At 36.4% G+C, this 14,148-nt stretch overlaps 1 protein-coding gene across 3 annotated transcripts in view; it reads right to left on the reverse strand.

Moving 5' to 3' along the window:
- Positions 1-7,752: 7,752 nt before the first annotated feature.
- LOC142342761 (son of sevenless homolog 1-like) overlaps positions 7,753-14,148 on the reverse strand; it is a 129,502-nt gene continuing 123,106 nt past the window's right edge. For all 3 annotated transcript variants that reach the window (XM_075394304.1, XM_075394303.1, XM_075394302.1), the window contains 2 exons: positions 13,559-13,642; positions 7,753-8,767 (listed from right to left, as the gene is read on the reverse strand). In XM_075394304.1, coding sequence (XP_075250419.1) covers positions 8,175-8,767; positions 13,559-13,642 — 677 coding nt within the window. In that variant the 3' untranslated portion in view covers positions 7,753-8,174. The remainder of the gene's footprint in view (positions 8,768-13,558; positions 13,643-14,148) is intronic.

Consider the following 14,148-nt stretch of genomic DNA (forward strand, 5'->3'; position numbering starts at 1 on the left):
CATACATGTATACATACAAACATATACATATATACATATACATATACACGTTACATATATACATGCATATACATATATACATTTACATAATACATACATACATACATACATACATACATACCTACATACATGTATACATACAAACATATACATATATACATATACATTACACGTTACATATATACATGCATATACATATATACATTTACATAATACATACATACATACATACATACATCCATACATACATATATAGATACTCACATACATATACATGCATACATATACATACATAAATACATTCATACATTCATACAACAATACACACAAACATACATACATACATACATACATACATACATACATACATACATACATACATACATACATACATACATACATACATACATACATACATACATACATACATACATACATACATACATACATACATACATACATACATATACATATATACATATACACGTTACATATATACATGCATATACATATATACATTTACATAATACATACATACATACATACATACATACATACATACATATATAGATACTCACATACACATACATGCATACATATACATATATAAATACATTCATACATGCATACAACAATACACACAAACATACATACATACATACATACATACTTACATACATACATACGTACATATACAAATATACATATACACGTTACACATATACATGCATGCATACATACATACATACATACATACATACATACATACATACATTTCACGTTGATTGAAGCCAAAAAATGGACAAAAATTTTTTCGAACCAATTTTTCAAAAAATTTTACAATTGTTTGTCCACCCTTATATGAGGAACAAAAAATTTTTTTTTTCAAAATTTGCATTTTCGGCGAAAAAAATAGGGGAACATTTTATTCAGATTTTCAAAATTTTCAATTGTCCCACCCCGTTGTTGTCGGGCCGAGAAAATCAGGCTTCCAAAAATGTCCGTCCCCCCCCCCCGTTGAGGTTCCAGTCATTTTTTTTACTACTCTAATGCCCTCTGTGATATCCCTGACTATAGGGTACAATCGTGCTGTGAATCCACGTAGATTTAGATGTATGGATTTGAGGTGCGAATCCAAGCTTTCAAAGATAAATGAATTGTTACTTTTAGAATTAGCCACAATCGCGGTGCGAATGTAGGGGAACTAAATGAGGTTGGATTTCTCCTTCAAATCCGCTAGGATTTTGTCTAGTGGAAAATAGATTAGATTGCGAACAACTGAATTCAGTAAGGAGATTCAAAAGAATGAATAGTTGAGTAAAAGTGGGAGGTGTGAACGGTATGAAATAATGACTTTTTAGTCGGCGGTAATTTATAGTTATGTGAATACTGACTTTTAGTTTTACAAGGACAAGTATAAATTAATTAAGTACATTTTAATAAATGAGAACTAAATTATGGTACAACCGTACCACACCCTCCATGCTTTTTATCACGTTTTTTAAGGCCGCAAAATAACTCTAACGAAAAGTTGATATATCCCCCCAGGTTAGTGAGCATATATAATTTGCAAGTTGTGAATGTTCAAAATGTACACAGTGATTAATTTGTGATTTTAGCTTTCACAGAGACGCTTCGAGGGTAACAATCAAAGCTACGAGGGTAACTGTAACTTTGAGAACATGGAAATATCGAGAATTTGGCCGTTCGAGCTGTCATGATCAATGAAGTGAATAATTACTCCATTTGAATTTTAAGACAATCAATTAACGTCGCGCAAAATTCTCCCAAACGACTGGCGAGCAGATGGCTTTGTCGGTACATTCCTGGGGCTGAGAGGTAAACTTAACTGATAAACGGAAAAGGCGGTGAATGAGGGGGATAAAACGGGCGAGGGCAGGGAGTCCGCGACCTGGGTGGAAAGTTGAGGTTTGCACACGAGTCTAGTAAAGCTCTTAAGAGCACTACTCAGCGACTTGATACCCACCGGTTTTTGACTTTTATCCAGTTTTGCACGTAGTTCGAAAATTGCAAAACAGATTAACACGACTATAATTGCAACGAACTTCATTTGATTGCAACTAATTCTACTTGATAGTAGAATTTGACAAGGGAAATGACTAGGGAATTTGACTCAAGTTTATTGCAAAATTTTTTTTTTACTTTCCTTCAATCTTGTCCACGCATAGTTTCTGGTCAAACAATTTACTCAGGTTTTACGAGACTTACTGAAAGTTCTAATTTCACAAACTGGTTAAGGTCTGAACACAATATTTTCCTGTAAAATAAACTGTTAATCTTAAATGGCCTTTAACTGATTCTGACAACCGTTATCTACCCAGAACGTTTTATGAGTGAATACATTTTAAGTGAAAACCTCGAGCACCCAATTAAGCCTAGCGTGAAAAGCGCTGTTTTCGGAAGTAGCTTTCATATCCCAGGTTGAGGTGCCATCCGGAAGTGACCTCTGATCAGACCATTCCCATCCTGAAGTGATTTCTGATCATACCATCCCCAGACCAAAGTGACCTCTGATCATACCATCCCCAGACCGAAGTGACCTCTGATCATACCATCTCCAGACCGAAGTGACCTCTTATCATACCATCCCCAGACCGAAGTGACCTCTGATCATACTATTGTGCGCTGGAACCAAATCCCAGACCCTGTAATTTTGGTCTGGGAACACACCGTGTGCGTTGGACTTGGTCTGATCAGAGTTCACTTCCGGATGGCACCTCAACCTGGGATTGCACGTAATTACCTGTAGACACTTGTAATACCACCACGGACTCACAACGAGTCACTTACTGCAAGCCCTTTATAAAAAGTAGATTAGTTACACGGGATGATTCAACGTAATGGTTTTTATACTACTCAAATTGGAAAAACATAGCCGGAATAGCTGCAAAAGAAAAGACCTGCGTGCCGTACAGTAGAGATAGAAACAGAGATAGATCTAAATTGAAAAAAATCGAGGCCGCTCAGAAAGCAAGGTAAAAAACATTTAGCGATAAATTAATAAAGCTTGTTAAAATTCATTCCGCAGAAGCCTTTTACTAGGGACCTTCATTGTACATATGAGCTCCTTTGACCTTAGACCAATTCAAGCTAAACTTGATTTTTAAAGTGCAAAAGTCATTTTATTGAGTGAGGTAAGTCACTTGTGATCAAAATCTAATCACCCAAAAAACTTTTGCTAAAGAGAGTGAGAAATGACATCACGCGCGCAAACGACTTAATTGAGAGGAAGAAGTCATTCAGAAAATGAACCACAGTCACCAAGAGAAAGAAAAAGCAGCAAGATCTTAGATTATTGAAAACCTTTGGTAACGTTCAAATAAATCCGAAATAATTAGGATGGTCAAAATGCTGATAAGCTCAAAAAGCAGACAGGGCTATTATTTGCCCTAAAAAGTCACGATTCTAGTTTCTAAAAGATCGCGAAAGCAAACGGCAGATAATAATCTAAGAAATTAAGTTAACTTCTTCAAAAAGAATGATCAAATTTAAAGAATGCTAAAGAATCAGAAAACCAGTACAATTAGATTTCTAAACATAAACCGACTAATGTCGGAAGAGTTGCTCTCGAACGACAGGCGGGCGGAAAAACATTTTACCCCACCGGGATTCGAACCATTGTCCTCCCCTTTCATAACCATATGAACTGCCGAATGTGCTATTTGGCAATTATTCCTGCTTTGCTGCAGCCAACTTTATATTAGCAACAAGCTTTACTTCGGAGTGAGAGTGATAGAGATAACTCCAAATGAAGAACGAAAGCGTGAAAAAGTCACTTGAGAAGTCAAACAATGTTCTGGACGAAATACGCAAAATGGTCAAGAGAAAAAATCGAATGAAAAACGTCCAACACGTTTAAAAAACTACTATGAACTTCGCTCAAGAGCAATTAATCACTGCAATTAGGACAAAAACAACAACTATTGCTTTTTTGTTCTATATATGATAGAAATCATGAGTGAAAACTAATTCAAAAATTTAATTAATAGAAAAACCATAAGCAACAGAATAATAATCAAAGGCAAAGAGTTCAAAAATAATACCAAGGCCACAAAAAAATTGCAATAAATAGTAATCAGTAACAATTTTGGAAAAGACTTTCTAGCAAAATCAGTATTGCCTTACGGTTAATGAAATCAATTGTAATTCAAAGAAATGACGAAAATCTAAGAAAAAGCTGAAATCATTCTATTTTTTGCAAAAAAACTGGGCAATTTAGACGAAAAAACTGCTAAAAACGGTTATCTATATGTGCCATTCTGTCAAAAAATACTTTTCAAAGTCAAAAAGTCTTTTACTAAACGCAGCCCAAGACCAATAAACATCTCTCGCTCAGAGAAAACTGGTTCATACTGCAATTTTACTCACTTTCGTTTTTAGGTCAAAACAACTTCTGAACGAATAGTACTTCCGTTAAAAAAAATCTTAAGGAAGCCAAAACTCCTCTTCCAGTCGTGAAAAAACCAAGAGCATCGCAATATAACTCCAATCAGCTTGCAGCTTTGCAGCTATAAAAACAAGGAGGCTCGGTAATGTGCGTTTGCACATGATGTTCGGACCCGCGCTCATCTACATTTTGACTTAACTGTCTTCTGACTAACATTTTTGACAAAGAGATCATCAAAACAGATGTTTGAGTATTAAAAAAATCGTTGCACAACTAAACTATTAATTGAATTAAACCATGGCGTGCCTTATTACAACAAGATTCGCTATTAAAAATACTACAAGAAAAAACAACAACAAAAATTAAGCAAAAACAAAAATTTCACTGCAAAAACTGATATAAAAGCACCTAGAAAGCACGTCAAAATACAATCAGACAAAACAATAACTACATAAATTAATTTTTTTAACTACACAGCAGATGGGATTGTTTGTTGAGACTAGGTAACAAGTCGACAGAAAAAAGAAATAATGAGGCAGAAACCAAAATTTTTTAAACCAAATAATTTCAAAAGTCTTTAAAAATCATTAGCTTTTAACCAATTAAATCTTCATATATGAAAAAACAAAACCAAATGAAACCAATGGGACCTGACTTTGGTTAGACTAGGCCATGGGAACGGACAAAAGATGCAGAAAAACTCAAGAAATTACGAACAACAAATTACAAGCATTGCGAAAACACAAATTAGTGAAGTCATTAAAACCATTAGCTATTATCTGATCATCATGTAATTTTTTTAGGAATTTCTTTTTACAGTAATTCAACTAAAATTATACCGAATGAATAAATAAGGTGGGCCACATTTGAAAATCATTGGGATCTGTTATTACGCGATTGTGCTAATGGAAGAGAAAAAGAAACACAAATGCACCAGTCACATAATTTTTTATGAAAAGGCATGTCCTACAAACAAAACATCAGTTACTTCAAAAAATCAATGAATTTGTAACTTTTCAAATACAAGGAATTGCATGAGACCTCTAAATGATGAGAATAAGTTACAAGTTAACGAAAAGAACAAAAACAGAAAAAAATTGAAAAATCATTAGAAATCTTAAACATAGTCGCTAAAAACTTACTGCTTCAGGAAAATTTTCCATTCAATCCCCAATTACAAACTTATGAGACCGGTCAGCATTTTACGGCTACCTAAAGAATAAAAGGAACAGGCAAAAACAGCAAATTCAGCAAAAAAAAAATTGAGCGAGAAATGTGTCGAGGCCAATAAAAAATTTAAATTTCAGTGAAAAGTTTTGTACTTCCAATTAATTTTAGAAATGGAATTCTTCTTTTTAACTTTTTGAGTCCACTTAAGGAACGGACATGAACAAATAAATTAAAGCCACGAAAATTCTTAGGAAACCATAGTAGCAGCGCCCTTCAACTCAATAGCTGTCAACGGAAGCTAATGAATACGCTATGTTAGTACTCGATGAGACGGAAAAGCGTTTTTTTGTTTATACGTCAACAATTGGAAATTACAATAAGTCACTGACTATAAAAAACAAATACAGGCAAAATCCAAAAACTATTTAGAAAAAAGCGATAAAGTGTCGAAGCTGTTTAAACTATGAGCTTTTCTCTGAAATCTGTATGTCTAATCCATTAAACGTCTTCTCTAAGCCAATGAAAATATCAATATTACGATAAAGTGTTAAGATTCTAGAAGGAAGCAAAATTACGATAAAAAGTTTCAGATCGATTAATGTTAAAAGAACTTCTCGAAAAATCTTTTTAAAGTCTTAACAGCAATTAAATTCAATAGCTTTCAACGGAAGCCAATAGAAACGCTCAGTTATGTCTCAATTGGAGAACATAGACATTTTTCAAGCATAGGTAACCATTAAGACATCACAATAAACCGTATTACAATGGAAACAACAAAAATTCCAGGCAAAAATCAACAATTCTGCAGAAAAATGAGAATAGAGTCGAAGCCAGTTATAAACCATAAGCTTTCTTTCTGAAATCTTTAGCGATGATTCATTGAACGTCTTCTCTAAACCAATGGATGACACCAATTTTAAGATAATGTGAAAAGCTTTCAACACAAACCAATAATACGAAAGTTTCAATTTTTTTAAATTTTGAAGTCATATAACAAATAGTTAGAAGATAAAACCGCTAACCAGATTAACTTTGGTTGCCGTCGAAAGGAAGGGCGTCCTGTTATTGCACGATCGGTTAATGTTGAAAAAATTTATCGCAAAATCAGTTTTAAAGTCTTTACAGCCATTAGCTGTCCACTCAACGCTCTAGATAGGATCTCTTAATGCTTATCATGAAAACTATTGCACTGTTAGTTAGCGACTCTATGCAATACAACTCCAAATACTCAGTAAAACCTCAAAAAGAAAACCAAAACTTCATGTAAAATTGCGATACGTGTCGAAGCCAAAAAAAAAACAAGAGCGATTCCTTGAAAACGAACATTTTTTGATCATTGGGCTTCATATGACCGTAAACCAGGTTTGTCATTAGCCTCGATATGCAAAGTGACTAGTCTCTACTGGACTAAAGAAAACAAAAAAATACGATGTTTTCTATAAAGAGCTCTCAAATATTATTCGAATTATTTTGATAGTTAACTTCCGTATGAGACCAGAACTAGTCTTTTCATCGCCTTTCGTCTATTAGGAACTCAAGATTGATTCATTTTGTGGCGTGAAATTTAATTTTGAATTGATATTTTTATAAAATCTTAAATTGAAAAATTACACTACAAGTGAGCAAAATCTTGCCAAATATCCCGTGGTCTTACAAAACTTCTAGCCTCGAAAAAACGAAATTAATGAAAATCTTTCTAGTTTTGAATTCTACGCTGGACGAGCTTTTTAATGATACCACTCACATTTTTCTACGATGAATGTATCGATCGGCCAAAATTGTCTGAACAAAAAACCATTTGAGTATATAGTTCCTCCCCCAAGTGGGGTCGGAAAAAAGATTTCAGAAAAGTGTCCAGTAGCAGTTTGTTATTGATTTTTAGCTGCTTAAGAATTTTTTGCAATGATCAAAGTGACAACTTTAAAAAATTCTCTGGGATAAGGTCATTCAATTTAAGGAAGTAGCATTTGCTCACATTTACCTCTAGGACTTGTATTTTGCGCTAGTTTTGCTAGCAATACTGTATCATTTTTTGTGAAGTTGTACGAGTGTTATGAACTACGTCAGCGTGAGCCATATCCTTTGCCGGTAAATTCTTTTGGTACCATCAGACGTTTGTAATGGCGCATTGAAGGTCACAAATCTGAAGGTTTTCCTAATGCGCTGTAGAAAAAACATATCAAAATATTCAATTGACGATACTCGATTTAAATGTAATTTTAAAAACGAACAAGCTATAGCACCAAATCAATCAATCAAATCAACGTTACACCAATCCATTAATGATTGGCTTTCCTAATTTCACAATACGAACAGTTCTGCAGAAATGAAACTCCAAACAAACGGTACTAGAAAGAATCTTGAAATCATTGACAATGTTTTTAACTTGGTGGCAAAGAAAAGCTAGAAAATATCAATTTTCACGTTGGCTATCAATCAATAGAAAATATATGTAATGAGGATAAAAATAGATGCTCATAGGCGATTAAGGTCATTTTATCAAAGAAAATAGAATAGAATATTGTTTAACAAATTTAGTAGTTTTTTTCAAGTTTGAAAAGGTGTCAATTGTTTTGTATTATATTAATTCAATAAATTAGGAGGCAGGCATGGCTGGGAACTTGTAAGTCTTTGCTGGAATTTCTGGCGGAGGGGTGGTAGTATTGCCCAAACTCTCAATTGTCGCTGTGGATGAAACAGAACCCAGATCAGATCTCCGTGGTGTCAATCTTGGCGGTGGCATTGGCGATTTGAACATCTTAATATTATGCATGCGATGATCATCCATTAAGTCTTGAGTACTGGACACTGGGTCATACATAGATACTCTTGAGCTGTGATGCACGATTCCTGGACTGTGGTCGAGGGAGTTAGTGTCATTGAATGACGTGACAGAACCACCCTTCGCAAAGAACGGGAACTTCGTGGACTCAATTGACCCACGAGGCATGGTTGCGGATGATGGAGGGGTGAAAGAAGGGTTTAGGGGCGTCCGAGGGGGAATTTTCTCAGGTGAGGAGATACTTGGTTTTGATGTTAAAATTGGTGCGGCCGTGGGCGCGACATCGTACTCATTGCTGGCTGACTTGTGTGGTGTCAGCTCGTTGTTTAGAGACAAAGGTATACGTGGGGGTACCGGGGGTGGTTTTTTGATACCTCCAGGGCTAACTATCGGGTAGGTGAAATGTCCTGAACAAAAGATGATTAAGATACGATTTTTCAATGAGAAACGATCGATAAATGGAAGAGCATCCGGTGAGTAATACTTGTTCATAGAGTTTTGCACCCCCCCCCCCCCCCAAGTTACCGCATAATAAAAGATTGTGGGAAGACCACAGGACTCGCCAATATAATAATTCAAACTTCGCGCGAGAGCAATAAACACAATTTGAGGTCATCAAAGAAATTCTCTATATTTTTCTACTCGTTATCTTTGCTTCAATTCTCACTCCACTGATTACAAAAACATTTCCTCATCAATTCAAGAAATAAAGGTAAGTTGTCAGCAATACAATTGACTAATATAAACCGGCTAACGTCGGACGAATTGCTCATTGCTCTCGAACTACAGGCCGGGCTGTTTCATTTAGTGGGGTGTTGCTTAATTTTTTTTTGTGTTTGCAGAAATCCAGCATCACAGGGGTTCGAACCCGTAACCACAAAGTTCCACAACCTTCAATGGCTTTGATTCATCTTCGATCACAATCGATTTTATTAGCAACGAACTTTACTTCAGAATGAGAGCAACATAGAACAAGACCGGGCGCGGGCTTCGATAGCCAGCTGGGGCTTAGGGACGCTAGCATGGTGTGGGGGCAGTGCAAGGGGGTCAAGCGATTGATTGCGGGGGGGGGGCTTGGATAGGGTTGGGAGGGCTGGAAGAGAGGGGGTTCAAATCGCCAGGTGGAGGAGGGTGGACGGGGGTGTGTTGGGGGAGGGGGGGTCCTTTTTTTTGGGGGGGGGGGGGGGGTGGGTCGAGTGGGGGGAGGGTATGACTCAGGGGGTCAAACATTTAGGAACCGTCTTCACACCATGAAAGTAACTCCTCAAAACAATTTTGGTTATTCACATATTTAGAGAATACAGGATTTGATTTCATCGGTCACTAAAACTTCGAGGCAGGGAGCTTAGTTCGAAAGAATAAACTTAGACGTAAAGAAGTAAAAGTCTTGCCTTAAACAGTCCTAATTTAGAAAACTAGAATTAGTTAGAAATTCAACTTTTGACACTTGAATGAAACCACTATATATAATCGGCTGCTTCGCTATTGGAGACGGTGACGTTTGGTTTAATTCAAACCCTGTATATTTTTAAGAAAACTTTTCTTTCGCTAATCTGCACAATTCTACTCTTGACTTCAATTCCAAATGAAATTCAACACTTTCGCATCCTTTGGTTTTCAAAACAAGTTGGAACAAAATCCTAGTCCCATCGGGTCTCATGCCAAGCACTCGGGCGCAAGCGCCCTCGTGGCAGGGCACTAAGTCCCACGGGCCACTAAAATTTTGTTCTTACATATAATTAGAGATTAGTAAGGCCTAAGTCTCTAAGAGAGCTCCTCAGTCACCTGACGCCCTCCAGATTTTGAGGACGAAAAGTCACACATGGGTTCACAAGGAGAAATCCGAGATGACATTGCGCAAAACCAAAAAATATACTTCAAAAAATTCTCTACAAATAGCTAAAATGCAACTTTTCAACCACTATTTTCAAAACAATTATAAATACATCTACAGCTATATCAGTCATCCACCCCATATTTGGTCGAGAAAAGTTAAACAACAATAAAAAATGCAAAGAACAAAGAGTCTAAGCAATTTGTAGACTGAGCGACAGAAGTTAGCACCCCTACTTTCACGATGTAAAAATTCAATTTTTGAGGCAATATAAATCCACTTTAAAATCAAATTTGGAAAACAAATTTCAGACAATTGTTCCCCTTTATTAGTTCTCCTTCACTTACGCAAAACGCAACGTTCACTTAACAGAAATCCCAATGAAAAATTGATTATCTAGATCCAAGTTGCAAGAAAGTTGTCACAAGATCACAATTTATTCACATCTTCTCTCTAATGTTTAACAAAAGTGCAAACTGAGATATATTTGAACAAAACGGAAAATATGACATCTTGTGACAACTTCATCAACTTTACATTGCAATTCTTGGTAAGTGAACGTTGTATTTTAACAAGAATTTTTAGTTAGACGAGAGGACTACTGCAGGTCGGACTAGATCAGTCACCCATCCAATTCGCAGTTGAGAAAAATTAAACTACAACAGCAATGCGGAGAACGAAAAACGTGTATACTTTATTTCAGTGAAAAATTCCATGTCTAGCCCTTTAGTGTCAGGGGGGGAGGGGTCTCAACCTCTAAGAACCGCCCTTCAAACCGTAAGTATAAGTCTCTAGAGCAGTTTCAGCTGAAACAGAGCTGAAGGCTCTAAGAGCACTTAATGCCCGCTGGGCGCTACCTGTTTATCCCGTTTTTGAGGACGAAAAGTCAAAAGCATCAGACGAAAAATTGGTCAAGCGAAAAATCGCATAAAAAAGACCGACAGGACTAATATAATTGCTACAAACCTCGTTTGAGAGCAATTAAAAACTGCTATTACAACTAATTTCACATAAACAACTACCCAAATGCTATAAAAATTGAATTAAAAACAGCTAAAATCTTAACACAAGGCAAAATGGTAAACAAAAATAGCTCAAAAGTCAATCTGCAATATATTTGCTTCAGATAGTGAAACAAGCTATTACTAATATAGATAATTGAGAAAAATACCTCTGGCGGAAAAGTTTGAGTTAACACCTAAAAAAAATTGCTTTGAAAAAGCCGCAGGTGATCAACAGTTTTTGCTCGCATAGCAAAAACTTTTTCACACCAACTTTTCTCGCTCTCTCTCAAAATCTGATATGAACTTAACACCACTCGCTCTGCTCATCACTTCGTTCACCTGTTTGACCTACACATTTCGTTTTCACATGCACAATTGACAATTATATCGTGTTTAAATACACCTCAAAGCATTATCAATCAAACATAAACCGCCTAACGTCTGACAAGTTGCTCTCGAACTACGGGCAGGGAAAATTAATCCAAGTGCTGTAGCCTTGATAAAATTTTGTTTATGGATGCAAAAAACATCCGAACAGGCTGCGATTCGAACCCGCGACCGCCGGAGCCCTCGAACAGAAGCATTCGCCACTCGGCTATCATGCTCTTGCGGTCTCCTCTGCTACAATCGCTTTTACCTTAGCAACGAACTTTACCTCGGAATGAGAGCAATTGAGATAACTCAAAAAAGAAAGAAAGAAGCATGAGAAAGTAACTTGCGAAGTCAAAAAAAAGTTCTCCAAAAGCGCTAAAACGATCAAGCAAAAATTTTTGCATCAAACATGTTTGCAATAATTGCCTCGAACTTCGTTCGAGAGCATCTAAACACACTAAACACCTAGGATTATTTCTTTGCTACTTAGAGAAATAAACATCTACAGAAAAACGAAAAGTCGCATTAACTTGTTTACATACGATTATGCAAACAGACTTTTTATTCACTCACAAGAAACGGTTTGAAATAGCAGAAAGTTGTTAATCAATAAAAACTAGCACAAATCCGGAAATAATTTCAAAAACTTCTAAACTACCAAACCTGATAACCAAAACAATATAAAAACTGCCGGTTAAACACTGCCAGAACAAATCTACCAATAGAAACGTCCAAAAGTAAAATCACTATCTATAAAAAAAGCCTATTTAATACGTACAAGCCAAATAGAACGGAATATAAAACCGACTAACTTCGGGTAAATTGATCTCGAACAACAGGCGGATAAATTTAACTCAGAGGCAGCTGCAGCAAAGAAGAATTTTTCGTGGGTGCAAAAAAAGTCTAGGAAGGAATTCGAACCCGCCGACATCCGCCTTCCTAGACTGAAGCACTCATCACCCGGCTATCAGTCTTTTATTCTCTCTCAGTTTACAAACGCTGACGTTGTTTTAGCAACCCCGACATAATTTCTCAATAAGAGGAATTTAGGTCAAGCACAAAATCAAGAAGATGAGCGTGACTACTCAAGAATTGAAATCGAAAGATGTTCTGGAAGAAAACGATCAACCAAAAATTGGGCAAAATACATACAAGTTTACAATAGTCGCTCCAAATTTCGTTCGAGAGCAAATTAAAACAAACCGACTAACGTCTAAAAAATTTCTCTCGAATGACAGGCGGCGCAATTCAATTCAGAGGCTGTAGTCTAGATAAATTTTTCTTTACGGGTGCGAAAACATCAACCGAAGGTAGGATTCTAACGCCGACTGAGGTATTAACCACTCGGCTATCAAGCCCTTGTTTTTACAATGCTATAACCAAATTTATATTAGCAACAAGATTTACTTCGAAGTGAGAGCAATTGAAATCACTCAAAAATCAAGACGTGCGTGAAAAATTCACTTGAGAAGTCAACGATTATTCTGGAAGAAAAGCGCAAAACGGTGAAGCAAAAAATTTACATAAAGACACGCATACAATATATGCTTCTCATTCGAGAGCAATTAAAAAGGCGCTCCACCCATACTCCTCTTCGAGTCGTAAGACTACGGGACTGATATAATTGATTTGTTTGAGAACAATTAATCACTCAAAAATGAAGGACGCAACCGTGAAAAACTCACTGAAGAAGCCAAAGAATGCTCTAAAACAAAAGCGCAAAAACGTTCAAGCAAAAATTTTGCATAAAAAGATGTTTACAATAATTGCCTCAAACTTGGTTCTAGAGCAACTAAACAGAATTATTTCTTTGATACTTAGAAAAATAAAGGGATCTACAGAAAAAACGAAACGTCGTATTAACTTGTTTACATGCAATTACGCAAACAGACATCTTATTCCCGACGAGCACAGGAAATACATTAAAAATATTAAGATGAGCTCAAAAAATATCGGCCGTTAAGTAATCACAATCAACTATCACTGACCTGGTTCGGTAGAAGCTGGTGAGAATTGTGGCTTCATTGCGTGGTTCTCTTTGACGCTGTCAGCGTGATTGAACACCACGGCGCCTAAAGTACATCCAGCATATCATCACAACACTCAGTTAATTAGTTAAGCACTGCGAATAGTGTTGACTGAGAAATGACCAATAACAAGGAGCCCAAATTTGTTTCAACATCAGTGCAAGTGAAAAGGCAAACATTTGATATAATGGCCGCCTCTTAGCGTTCGCTAATTTCATGCTCAATCATGTCCCGAAATTCATGAGGCAAATGCAATTGAGTTATTTGGTTGTGATTTCCAGTTGCTTCCATTAACACAAAGCCCGAAGAACTTAACTAAATAAATAAACATAACCGACTAACGTCGGGCGAATTGCTCTCAAACGACCGGCGAGCGGTTGCCTTTGTCAACAGCTAGCCACGGTTTAGCGTCCTCAGGGCGCTACCTCTTTATCCCGTTTCTGAATACGAAAGACAAATGAGTCCGTCGAAAAGTCGGCCAACCGAAAAATTGCATAAAAGACAAACAGGTTTAATATATTTGCTACAAATTGCTTTTGAGATCAATTAAC

The sequence above is a fragment of the Convolutriloba macropyga genome, chromosome 7 (genome assembly GCF_964194025.1).
Source record: "Convolutriloba macropyga chromosome 7, txConMacr16.3, whole genome shotgun sequence".
Lineage (NCBI taxonomy): Eukaryota > Metazoa > Xenacoelomorpha > Acoela > Convolutidae > Convolutriloba > Convolutriloba macropyga.